The following is a 13,159-nucleotide window of genomic DNA, read 5'->3' as shown; positions in this document are numbered from 1 at the left end:
TGGACATTAACGAAAGACACATTTATCATTCCCCACACTTCGGAAATTCCAAGAGTTTGAGAGCAGAGAGCCAGGAACTGTGGACAGAGAGCAAACCTGTATTTACTTATAAATCACAGGACCCAAGGTGCCTTTTCGGGCCCTTTGGAGCTCTCAGGGAGCCGAGGACCATGCTCTGAGAGGACAGCATCAGGTTATCTGAGGAAGCCCACCTGGGTGACAGACAGGAGTCCCAGGTGAGGACCCCGAGGGAAGAGAGTGGACCCCACTTGCCAGAACAAGGAGGGGACCCCCCAGAAGCCTGGCCTGCCCCTACTGTCGGCCCTGGGAACTGTGGGCGGGGCCAGTCTGGCTGAGCCCCTTCTTCCTTCCAGATCCCTGCTCTCAGGGAGGCAAAGGCCTTGGTCTGAGGGTCTGAGCTCAGGTCAGCGGAGGCAGGATCCTGGGCCCCGGCAGGAGTCAAGGACTCAGCGGCCTCCCCTTCCCAGGAACCTGGGAGGCCCTGGGTAGCTGTGGTCAGATGTGGACACCCTCACTTCCTTCTGTTCGGTCTCAGGGCTGTGTGGTCTTGTTCTGAGACTTTTGCTTCAGGCTAGCAGAGGGGTGGGGCCCAGGCCCTGCCAGGGCAGAGGTGAGTCCCCCGAGTGCGCAGAGTGGGGACCACCCCCCCCCCCGTCCCCGGCAGTGGGGAACCTCACAGAGTCAGACCCAGCCCTCCTTTCTGCCCCGGGGACCCTGGGCTGCACTCCCAGTCTGCACCCTGAGGTGCCCCGTCCTGCCCTCCTCCAGGGGACTCAGGAACTGGGAGGCAAAGGCTTTGGTGTGAGGCAGGAGTCCTAAGGTCACAGGGCAGAGGAGGCCCTTGACCTCCCCCTTGAGTTTCTTAGAGGACAGGCGGCCCACGGGGCGAGACCCCTGTGAGGCCAGAGAGTGCCCACATGGAGACCCGGAGTCACCGTTGTCAGAGCTGCCAACGGTGCCTTCCTCAGCTGAGGCTCCTCACACTCCGTCTCTCTCCCAGGCCCTTGGGTCCCTTCGCCCCCACCTGCCCACACCGGGTGCCTGCTGCCAGACATAAGTCATCATGCCTCTGGGTGAGAGGAATGAGCTCCGGAAGTTTGAGGAAGACATTCAGGACCCCAAAGAGGCCCAGCGCCTGGTAGATGCACAGCTGTATGGGGCTGAGGAGGACGAGGAGGCCCTGTCTCACTCCTCCTCCCCCTCCTCCTCCCCCTCCCCGTCCTCCTCCTCCAGTTTCCCCTCTTTCTTCTCCTCTTGTTCCTCCCCCTCCTCCTCCTCTTCCTCCCCCTCTTCCTCCTCCTCTTCCTCCTCTTATTTTGCCCTGCTGTTCTTTGCTACCCCAGAGGAGGGGTCTGCCGCTGGGTCCCCAAGTCCTCCCCAGAGCCCTCCGAGTGCCTGCCCCTCCCCCAGTGCCGCGGCAGCCACCCCCTGGAGCCTGTCTGAAGATAGCTCCGGCTCATCCAACGAGGAGGGGCCCGGCCCTGGGCTGGAGCCGGGAGTGGCCCAGCCCCTGCTCCAAACTGCACTCCACAGGAAGGCAGTCCACCTGGTGGCCTTCCTGCTCCTCAAGTATCGCACCCAGCAGCCGACCAGCCAGGCAGAGATGCTGGAGATCGTCGGCGAGGATGACCAGGACGCCTTCCCCGTGATCTTGGGCCAAGCCTCCAAGTGCATGCAGCTGGTCTTTGGCGTGGATGTGAAGGAAGTGGACCCCGGCGACCACTCCTACATCCTGGTCCCCGTCCTGGGCCTCACCTGGGATGGGATGCTGAGCGGTGAGCAGGGCATGCCCAAGACCGGCCTCCTGGTGGTGCTCCTGGGGGTGATCCTCCTGGAGGACGACCATGCCCCCGAGGAGGAGGTGTGGGAAGCGCTGGGGGTCATGGGGGTGTATGCCGGCCAGGAGCACGTCATCTATGGGGAGCCCAGGGAGCTCCTCACCAATGTCTTGGTGCAGGAAGGGTACGTGGAGTACCGGCAGGTGCCCGGCAGCGACCCTGCCCGCTCCGAGTTCCTGTGGGGTCCCAGGGCCCACGCCGAGACCAGCAGGTTGCAAATGACGGAGTATTTCCTCCGGCTCGATCTCGGGCAGCCGGCTTCCTCCCTGGCCGTGTCTGAAGGGGCTGTGAGAGATGAGGAAGACGGGGCCTGAGCCCCGGGGTCCGCCAGGCCCTTTCCAGGCTTTGGTGGGGTCGGCAGCTTCTCCTCCAGGGTGCTGGGCATGAAGTGAGGCCGCTTGTTGGTCCTTCCCTGTGAGTGTTTGTGTGTGTGCGTGAAGACAGAGCCCTGGGCGTTTTAAGGAGTGCAGGGCCAGGGAGGGTTGGGGGAAGAAAGCAGGGCAAGGAGCCTCCTGGGGGTGGGGGGGTTGTTCCCTGGGGTGACTCCCACATCCAGGGCTTGGTGTCCTTGAGGAGGCTGTCCTGTGGGGTTCCTTGCCATAGAAGGTTTCATCCGTTTCAGCGGCGGAGCGTGTGAGTGACATCCACCCCGCAGCATTTGTCCGTACCCAGTTCAAGAGTTAAGAGTTTTGTCATGTCCTGGAAACCATTTGGGACCCCTTGCCTCCTTGTTTGGGCTCCGGACCCAAATCACAGGGCACTGGTCTAGCGATGGGTTGAAAAGGCGAAAGAAAGGAGGAGTGAAGTGATGGGGTCAGGAAATAGAGAAATAAAAGGAAAAGTTTGTTGGTTCTTGCTTCTGATGCCTTCCTGACCGTCATTCTGCAAATGCCAAAGGCACACACACGCGTGCTCGTGCATTGGCCCGGTTCTTCCAGAAAGGGGGGCAAACGTCCTCCCAGCACAGAGGGAGCCCTGCTCACTGGCTCCGTGATTCCCAGCCATGGGCTGAGCTCTGCTCTCTGGAAGGCCCTGTGGGTGAGCAGTGAGGACACTAGGAGAAGCAGGACACGTGCCAGCCATAGGGGACCGTGTCTAGCAGCCGCAGTCCCGGCAGGAAGGTGGGGAGGGGTGCCCTGAGACCCGCAGAAGAAGCGGAGGCAGGGTGAGGGGGGTGTGGGTGCCGGGGCGAGCGCTGCAGTGGAAATGCCCTGAGTCCTGGCGGCTGGGCGTGTCTGGTCCCTGTGATTGCTTCTGTGTGGCTGGTCACCGGGAAGCTGGGGTAGGACAGCGGTCCTACTTGGAGAAGGGGTGCCTCGGGTGTCGGAGCATAGTCTGAAATGGATAATTGCTCTGAGAATAGCCATTGGATCCTGGAGAAGACAGAGCACTCTCTTGTGACAGGAAGGAAGGGTGTTTGCTACCTTTCAACTGCATCAGAAAGTTTGAGCAGAAGAAAGAACGTTTTGTTGCCTTTCCAATGTAGGGTCTGTGCGGAAATTGGAATCCTTGTACACTTTTGTGGGAATGTAACCCGATAACAGCTGCTGTGGAAAAGAGTGTGACGGGGCCTCAAAAAAATAAAAAATGGAAATGACTGTAATGAGCCAGCAATCCCAATTCTGAGCGTGCAGTTAAGGACTTGGAAGCTGGGTCTCGAAACTGCTTTGTGTACCCATGTTCACGGCAACAGGATTCCTAATAGGTGAAATGTAGGTATGTTCATGTGATTCATAATGAAGATATACGCTTGGTCATTCAATGACCAAAATGCATTTCTCATATATATTTGGTCTTGGTCCAGAGTCCTGACTCTGAGCTCCCCAAACCCTCTTGTAATTCCAAAGCCTGGAGAGCGATGAAGGTGTCTTTTGTTATGTCCGTGAGGTGACTCTGAGCAGCACCTAGGGAGGGGGCCTGATGGCTAAGTGCACCAGCCAGGGGGTTAGCGGGTGGGACCTTTCAGTTCCCCCACCCCCTGACCACGGGGGAGGGCAGAGGGGCTGGCGATTGAGTGGGGGAGCCTCCATCAAACCCCAAAGGGACAGGCTCAGAGAGCGTTCAGGTGGGTGACGTGGAGGTGTGGGCGGAGGGGCGCACTCAGAGGGCATGCAAGCTTCTCCGCACCCCTGCCCACATCCCGTGGCCCGCGCAGCTCTTGCGTCCGGCTGTTCCTGAGCTGCATCCGTTTGCAAGCAGCCGGGGGTCTTCGGAAGGGAGTTGTGTGCCTGTCTGTGAGCTGCTCCAGCCCGTTCAGGGCACCGGCGGACGGGGTCCTGGGAACCTCTGCTCTAGGGCCTGTTGGTCACAAGCACCCAGAACAGCCCAGGGCTTGGGACGGGCAGGAGTGGGGTGGGCCTCCTGGTAGGACTGGGCCCTTACCCTGTGGACCGTGCTGCTGTCTCCGGGTGGAGAATGGCAGAAGGGAGGTGACCGGTGACCGGTGCCCGCGCCGCCGGAGCCACCCCAGCTGTGTCACACGGCTGTCCGGCTGCTCGCGGGCTCGGCCGTCGGCTGTCCTTCTCGATTGCCGGCCTTGTGGCAGCTCCAGGGGCGGCACCGGAGCGTTCCTCAGGAGGGGGCAATCTTCTAGGCGCGCTTCGGAAACACCAGGATCACAGAGCCCCCCCCGCCCCCCGCCCCGCACGTCCCGGGTGTAGGGCTTGTCTTTCCTCCACGGTTCCAAGATGAGTGTGTCTGTTCAGGAATCAAACTGCATTGTTTCGTCCCCCCCCCCGTTCTCCCCCAGACCCTCTCGTCTGGAGGGCTCCTATGCAAGAGGGTCTAAAGCATTTTCGCAGACCAGCGCTGTCATAGGAGGGAACCAGAAAGACTCATCCGGGTCAAGAGGTGGTCAGGATGACGACATCCTGAATTGCTGGCAGTTTTTGAAACAGGTGTCCATAACCCTTTGCATCCCGCTCGCTTATCACGTGCGGGGCAGAGAAAAGAGCAAGGCCTTCCCGGGCAGGCTGAGTGAATACCCTCACCACCTGGTGGGTGCGGCAGGAGCAGGCCGAGGGGCCCAGGCAAGCAGTCCTTGTTGCAGACTACAACTAGCCAGGCTAGGCCTGCACGATGAGTCCAGGGCACGGGGGCCTGCGTTGGATCTGTGCAGAGCGCACGGAGGCCTCCCGGTCCTGGTGATGGGCCCTCCAGGGACGTGCGGCTTCCGTGGGCATCCCGCGTCAGGAGCGCACTCACTGGTCTGTGTCGGAAATGCCACGCCCCTGGGCGGCTCTGTCTCCCTTGGTCGCAGGAGAGAACAGGCCCTCTATCGTGCACATCTGCAAGGGACCGCGACGGTCCAGGACGGCCCCCAGGATATGCGGACAGATTTGGACCCTCCCCCCCCCCCCCCCCCAGAGGGAGGGTCCCAAACCTGCAAGGATCCCAGAGCTCCAGATCTGTTCGTGGAGCTTTGCCTGATTTCCTTTCAGCACAGCTGGTGCTGAGGCTGAACAGGCCCACCCACAGGGCACGCTTGCAGGTTTGGGCTCAGCGTTCAAGGCAGCCAAGTAGGCTTTGTGAGTTCGGGGTCTAACAAAGTCAGTGGCTTTCCTGCAGAAAGTCGAGACACTGCCAGGCCAGACAGCGGCTGCCCAAGTCCCCGTGACGAGCACATGCTTTCCCAAGCCTTTTTGGCCTTGCCATCGTTCGCGTCCCCCCGAGCTGGGCTAAAAGCCCTGCATGCACCTCGCCTTGGATCAACATCAGCCTCTAAGGGTCAGACCTGTGATTTCCCAAGAGCTCATGAGCAAACTGCAGGGGGCTCCAGGGATTGGGGGCTGATCCAGGAAGAGGACAAGACCAGGACAGGCAGCAACACAAGCGGCTCTCCCGGGTGGCGCCTGAACAGAGTCCCATTACAGGGGCGCCCCCTCACAGCATGAGACTGCCCAGGGGCTTATGGTCAGGGGGGCTCGATGCAGGATGGGAGTGCTACGGTCTCAGGGAGTTCCGCCCCCCCCCCCCCCCCCAGATACATCTGTTGAAATCCTGAGCACCAAACATGATGGCCTTTGGAGGTGGGGCCTTTGGGAGGTGTTTAGGTCAAGAAGGTGGAAGCCTCGTGGATGGGAGTAGCGCCTTGTAAAAGCGGCTCCAGAGAGTTCCCCAGCCCCTTCCACCAGGAGAGGACACAGCGAGAAGGGGGCAGCTGTGAACCAGGAGGGGGGCTCTCACTCCACCTTGCTGGCACCCTGTTGGCACCTTGCACCCCCAGCACCAGGAGAGAGAGCAGCGATGTCCCGTATTCCTAAGCCGCTCAGGCCGTGGCGCTTGGCCACAGCGGCCCCGTGGGCTAACGGACAAAGGCCAGGGAAGGACCTGCTCGGGGCGGGGGCTCAGCTCAGCAGCTCGGGGGACTGGCTTGGGGTCTGCGAACCACAAAGCTCTCGCTTCTGTATTCTTAGCAGACGGGGGCTGAGGCCTGGTGGGGTATGGCAAGCAGGCAGCCTCCAGACGGCCCCGAGTCTGCCGCTTTGAGCTACATGTGAAGCCGTCGTCAACATGAAAGAAAACCTGAGCTGGGTGCCGGGGCCGCCGGGGCCCACGGGGGGCGGTCTGCTGTGAGGAAATCCACCACCTAGGGGCCCGCGCACACAGGGCCCGTTTGGCTCATTTTGGGAACACGGCCTGAACCCTGCTTTTCCAGTCTCTCAACGTCTCTGTCTCTCGGCAGGCTGCCTCTCCCTCCCACGTGGGCCTCCTTTTCCAGGGGCTCCAGTAGGCAGAAAGCACCAGGAGACGGGTTCTGTTTGCAAGCTTCAGAGTTCACAGCAGAGAGAGACGGTGGTGGAGTGACTGTAACGCCCGGGCTCCCGCGGGGAGAAGGTCCCTGAAGGAGACGGGTCTGAGAGACTGCGGAAAGGCAGGCCGCTGGGAACCGGGAGACTCCGGGCCCCCCTAGCCCCGCCGTGTACAGCCAGGGAGGGAGGCTGGCTGGGAAGCAAGCTTGCACGGGGCTCCTTTAGAAAGGCACGGTTTACTCGACGGCCCCGGGCCATGTTTAGCCTCTAAGGACATGCTTCCCATTGTCCCCTGAGCCTCGGACGCTACAGAAATGTGACACCACCAACCAGACCAGGAAGCCTCCTTTGCTGCTTGTCCCCCCAGCGTCCAGGGGTGGGGGGGCTTCACGGCTTCAGGGCAGACCGAAGGGCCTGGCTCCACTTGCTCAGGTGGGACCTGGGCCCCTGACTCCACCTGCCACGGCCTCGGCTGGGCCTTTCCTGATCCCTGCCCGACGGACCGTGGTCCCGCGTGAGTGGCCCAGACCCCAGGGAGTGCTCAGCACGGCCACGGTGAGGCAGGTGTCCTCGCTGACGGCTCCTCCTGCCCCGTTACGACACAGAGCTGTTTTCCAGGACGCGAAAGGCCGCCCAGCTGCTGCTGGGGGGCACAGAACTTTCGGGGACCAGGTTCCCATGGTGGTCTCTGCGGCCCTCAAGGACTGCCTTCCCAGTCTGGAGGGGGGAGACAGGAGCATCTCGACTGGGACTGCACGTGGGAGCTGGGCTGCACGTGGGTGCCCCAGGCGGGGAGCCCCGAGGGGGCCCGGGCCCCAGAGGGGGGCCTCAGGGAGGCAGCACCGCCGGAGGGGGCAGCTTGGGGTCCGCCCCTGACAGGAGCCCCAGGCGTATAAGAGAACAGTGCCGGCCGGCACCGCACCGCGGCGGCGGCGGGTGCCCCACACACCTTGAGTGAGAGGCGCCGGAGGGCTTCCGGGCTGGCGGGCGTGGGCCCTGGGAAGGTGAGAGCGGGGGCCGGGGGGGGGGGGGGGGGCGGGAGAAGGCAGGCCCCGGATGTAGGTCTCAGGGCTTGCGTCTAGCCACAGATGCGTTCCTTCTGAGCGGTGGCTGAGAAAGTCCCGTCAGCTGGGACCTGAGCCAACTGCAGAGGAAGGGCGGTGCCTGCGGGCATGGAGACCAGGAAGGGGGCAGCTCCCGGGACCCAGGGAGCAACGGATGGCTTGAAGGACGGGGGCCCGAAGGCAGGGGCGGCAGGCACGGCCACAGAGCCAGGCTCGCTTGGCGGGGGCTCCGGGCCTTGGGCCGCACAGCCCAGCGCTCGGCCCCTTTCTCGATGGCCACAGGGCTGCGCAGAAGCCGTGGCGAGTCCCTTCGGGGTGGCTGTCCTCGCAGCCCCCTCGGCTGTGCTCCGCCGAGCCGCCTGCCTGGGGCTTTGGCCCCGTGTAAGGCGGCCACCCGTCCCGGTCATCCCTGGGGCCTGTGGAGCACCGAAGAGCAGTCGTTTCTCTCCAAGGGTCTTGAGCATGGAAGCTGTCTAAGAAAGACTGTCTTGCGTGGCAGCCACAGGTCCTAGGGTTGAAATGCTGGGATTGAGAAGGCTTAGCTGAGGGAGGCTGAAATTTCCACCACGCCCTTCAACTACACTGAAGACGGCACTGTGGACATTTCCTCTTCAGGGGACAAGATGAGCCTGCTGTCCTAGATGCTGAGCCCCAGCGGGAGATTTGGCGACCTGAGACCAAGAACGTTAGGCAACGGTCCTACGCCAGACTCAGGACCTGAGAGTGCCCAAATCAAGTCCAATCACATCCCTGCCTGACCTCTGTGGAGCGCCAGACCGTGGCTTCCCGACTGGTCATCTCTCCCATTTCCCCCCCCAGCACACGGTCCAGTCCCTCTGAGTAAACAGCGGAGCTCAGGGGCTCGCAAAGGCCACGGCAAAATCTCATTTTCATTCTTCAAAGAGCTCACTGAGGAGAAAATTCTTAGGTATGCAACTGAAGGAAGCTGGGCTGTTTAACCAGAGACTGACTCTAGGAGCCCCCTTCCGGGAAGCCACCAGTGGCTTTTAAACGGTGGCCCTTTTTTAAGCTCCCGTGTAAATCCTTAGCCTCTCGAGGCGGGCCCCCGCAGCGCACACTGACTTCTGGAATGAACACTTGGCAAACTGTCAAGAAGCACAGAGACCACGAAGCCAGCCCGATTCTCGACCTGGGGGCTCCATCGAGGGTCCCAGCCCTTGGATGGAAAGCCCCCTCGGGAGACCCTCTCTCGACCCCTCTTGGTGCTCCCTGTTTAGACACAAAGGACTGACCCTCAGAGAGGGCGAATGACCCTCCTCGGTGGCAGAGCTGGCTCAAGGAGCTAGGATCCTCGCAGGCGGGGCCTGTCCACGGCACCACAGTGAAGGTTAAGGACAAAGCTGTCCAGGTGGCTAGGGAACGTGCGTCCCTCCAACCACCGTCCCATCCTCTCATCTATGGTGAAGGTGACTTTCGTTTAGGTTTTTGTCCCATCCCACGCCCAGACTCCCCTCTATTTTCAGATACTGCATATTGGCCTCCTCTGGTCACGTCTAGCTAAACAAGTAGGAGTTTTCCTGGGGAGTGAGACTGTATAAAACAGGCCCTTTGAAAAGCAACCCCAGAGCAAATGACATTACTCAAGGTATCTACCATCAAGGTCATGGCAGGAGAGGGACACAGGAGTCAGGGGTGGGGGTGGGCTCGGGGCAAGGGGAGCAGGGCTGGCATGGGAGTGGGTCCGTGAAATGCTTTGTTTCAACAGAACAGAATACACGCTGAACCCCAAAATCAAGTAATTAAAAGGGGAAGTGCCAAGGGAGATCCAATTTGGAAGCGGGTGGCCAGAAATCTGGGAGAGCTGAAGCCAAACCACTCTACTGAAGAAAGGAGAGAGGGCTTTCGAGGCAGCCTCAGGGGAGGCTGAATCCACCTGTCCGCGGGAGGAGATTTGCAAAGGGCGAGCACAAGTGTCCCCAAAGTGAGCACATCTTGGGCAACGAGGAGAGTTTCTATAGGGAACAAATGGAAACTAAAGACAATCCCACTGTGATCTGGGGAGGGATGAGATCTGGGGACAAGCAGAGCTCAACAGGAGACCCTCGAGCTCGGCAGAGGAGGCGGCCATTCACTGACAGCGCTGGCGCTCTGGGTTAGCAGTGTGTCTGAGGTGCTGTGGGTAACACTGAGGTTGAGGAACGAAGAGGAATGCTCTCACCGTGCTCTAGCACAGCCCTACTCTGGGGACAACTTGACCCAGGGGCAAGAAAACAGGGCTCTTGGTTCAGGCCCATCTGAGCAGGACCAACTAACCAGCAGGAGCAGGTGAAAGAGACCAAAGCAGGAAGTGCGGGCGGGGGGGGGGGGGGGGCAGGAAGAAGAGGGGGGCTACCAACTGAGACTAGGCCAACCAGATCGCTAGGGACTGCCATCTTCTGAGAGATACAGTCTCCCAAGGGCCCAACTGACCCGGGCAGACTCGGTGGTAGCCAAGCCAGGGCTAACCAGGGCCCGGCCCTTGAGCTAATCAGAGAGGCCAACAACAGGTACCCCTCCTCCCCCCCCCCCCCCCCCGCCACGTCCTCAGGGAGTGGGAGTGGACCTAGGACTGTGGTTTCTCTACCCATCCAGGGCCTGGCCCCGGGAAACAATGTGCCTGGTTGTAGACAGGAGCCCTCCTGGGGAACTCAAACCATACTTTTGTATCCTTGTAGAAAAGAGAGAAGCTGGGGGCCTGTACCCCTCCCCTCCCCCACACTTGGCCAGGGCTCCCTCTCCAGACCAGCTCAGAGTCACCTTTGTGACATCACATGACAAATAAAGAGGGCGATGACTCAGGCACCCGGTTGCCCCACTACAAGACTCCAGAATTCTGTGAACAGTATATATTGGGCATCCCTGTAGTGGCCGAAGGCATTTCTGACTCGAGAGTCTAGTGAGATGGTCTCGGGGTGAAAATGCTCCCGATCTAGACTTAGCTCCATGGCTGGTCAGAGTACCGACAAGGTATACCAAGTCAAGCTGCCTCCCCCTGGTGATGGGGAGGCAGCAACAGAGGTCCCACCTAAGTCCTCCCTGGAACCAAATTTGGATTCCAGGGAGGTTTTAGAGAAGCATGAGGACCCAGCTGGGAGCCGAGATCCAGATCCCCAAGACGACCCACAGCCACAGGCCCCAAACCTGGGTGCCGCCAATGTGGGACAAAACATTTTCGGGCTCTCCTTCCCGAGGAAGCTCTGGAGCGTCGTGGAGGACACCACCTTCACGTCCCTGCGCTGGAATGACGACGGCGACACCGTGATCATCGACGAAGACCTTTTCCAGAGGGAGATTCTTCGCCGGAGGGGCCCAGAGAGAATCTTTGAAACTGACAGCTTGAAGGGGTTCATCCGCCTAATGAACCTGTACGGGTTCAGCAAAATACGCGCGGACGACCCTCCGGTTCACGCCCCGGGGAACAAGAGGATGATGGTAACGTACAAAGTCCTTGCGTTTCCCCTGTTTTCTGTCCTTCCAACAGCTTCCCAGGAGACCCAGATGAAGGATCTCCCGAAAGGGTTTAATTTCTTATTGATACTTTATTAACATGTTTCTCTGTGCCTAAACAGAAGCCAGGGAACGTCAGACAGGTGTGTGAACCCCTTAACCTATGCGTGCCGTGTCGTCGGTGAGCCCAGGCTCTAGGGCGTGAGGAGCCTCGCAGGCAGCCTCAGAGGACCTTTCCTCCATAGTAGAACTAGACCATTATCTAGGCCATTATGACAGCCGGGGGGGGGGGGGGGGGAGGGGCTGGGAGTAGTGGTGGCGCCAGTGGTGGCCGCGGTGGCCGTGGCAACGGCGGCAGTAGCCGGGAACGCGGTTCTTTCCTTCCAGAATGACTAAAAGGATGAATCTCGTTTCAGATGTACCGCAACTCCAACTTCCGGCGAGACAGGCCCGTGCTGCTCGAGAATATTCAGGCAAAAGGTAACCTGAGAACTGGCACCGGGTGGCTAGGAAGCAGTGCAACACCTCTAAAGAGGAAGAAGCAGGTAGCGGCGACGAGACGTTCCCCACGAACCCATCACAACGAATCCACCCAGGAGGACAAGGCGGAGCCCAAAGAAGCCCCAAATGTTCAGGGACCCAGTGGCACCCAGGCCTTTTCCTTCACTGGGATCTGGGCCCTGAGCGGCGTAGCCAGATATGCCATGGCAAATCGGGGCCCAAGTGAGCCGGGGGGCCCAAGTGGGGAGGGCACCTCCAGGAATGTGATGTTTGCGCCCCCGGCTACTGCCGGAAGGGGCGGCGCGGGGGAGCTGCCCGCTGCCCCCCCGCCCTACCCAGATTATGAGTCCGTGCTGTCGCTGTACAACACCTGTTATTCCATCCTGCTGGCTGCCCTTTTGTTCATGTCCCCACACGAGGCCCCCAGTGAGAACGAGGAGCAGGAGGATTCCTCAGACTACAAGTGTGCACTCTGTGAACACTTCAAGGACAACCCGGGTCCCTAAGCTCACAGGCCACTGGTGACAGATAAAAATCACGATTGTGTAGCCCTGGCTCTATTTTTGGCTTGAATAAAGAAAAGCAAAGCTCCGCAGGAGTAAATAAGCAATGACAACGGCGAGTCTGTGTCCTTTCTCACTTGCGATACTACACACACCTCACTGGATAAACCCGAGGAGGCTGCGGATCCTGGCCCAGGACCGGTTTTGGCCCCCGTGGGCCCTCTTGTCTTTGAAGCGGCGGCATTTTCACCCACTCGGCCAAGGAGTGTCGAGCGGCTAGGGAGTGTGGAGGCAGGCCCAGGGAGATCTGGTCGCCTGAGCCTTGCCTGCCGGCCAGGAGACACAACAGCCTCACTCCTGACCTTGGCGCTGTCCGTCCCCCTTTCCAGCATTCACGAAGCTTGAGACAGGAGGGGCTTTCCTCGTGGGTCCCCCTGTGATGCCAGCAAGTTTCTGATCAGCAGCTGAGTGCTTCTAGCGCGGGGGCCAGGGGCCTTCCAAAGAGGCCCACCGGAAAAGCAGGGACGTAGGACCCCTTTAGTCGAGCTCAGAAGACACAGGCCATTCCAGTCAATGGCGGGGTGGGGGTGGGGGGCGCGGGCGGGGCTGGCCCACCATCCTCGTGGGTAACAGCCACTAGAACCTTGGCTAAGGAACACACAAAAACCAACAACAAAAGATTTCCCACAAAATACACAACCCAACTTAGCACTTCTCCATCAGTGCTGTATCTAGGATCCTTTCCCTGCACACGAAGCAGCCGTGCCATGTGTGGAACACGCACGCTTCACGGGCCGAGGGACGCCTTTACAACAGAGCAAGAGTCACCTGCGAGGACGGACGGGTGCTCTGTTTCTCGGGCTGATGTCCCCGTCACCGTGAACGGGGCCGTCCGTGGCTGGCCACTCCCTCCCGGGCCTTCCTTCAGCGCCGGCTCCCAGCCTTCCCACAACATCCCCTGGACGCTGTTCGCTCTCCGACTTTTGACCAGAACGAAGACGGGGGGATACACTAACCAGTTCTCTTAAGGTGTG

General features: G+C 60.4%; 1 protein-coding gene across 1 annotated transcript; it reads left to right on the top strand.

Annotated features, from left to right (window-relative positions):
- The first annotated feature begins 1,084 nt into the window (after positions 1-1,084).
- Positions 1,085-2,173, top strand: LOC123842300 (melanoma-associated antigen 8-like). The gene has a single exon (XM_064573632.1). The coding sequence runs from the start codon at positions 1,085-1,087 to the stop codon at positions 2,171-2,173; it is 1,089 nt and encodes a 362-aa protein (XP_064429702.1).
- The last annotated feature ends 10,986 nt before the right edge of the window (positions 2,174-13,159 follow it).

Source organism: Mirounga angustirostris, unplaced genomic scaffold (assembly GCF_029215605.1).
Source record: "Mirounga angustirostris isolate CCGP_5_RB_7025 unplaced genomic scaffold, mMirAng1.0.hap1 SCAF_11, whole genome shotgun sequence".
NCBI classification, from domain to species: Eukaryota; Metazoa; Chordata; class Mammalia; order Carnivora; family Phocidae; genus Mirounga; species Mirounga angustirostris.
This window is presented reverse-complemented; position numbering and strand designations above follow the sequence as displayed.

What these genes read in the sequence shown, in the direction of transcription:
- LOC123842300 (XM_064573632.1), top strand. Translation starts at nt 1,085, where the DNA reads ATGCCTCTGGGTGAGAGGAATGAGCTCCGGAAGTTTGAGGAAGACATT.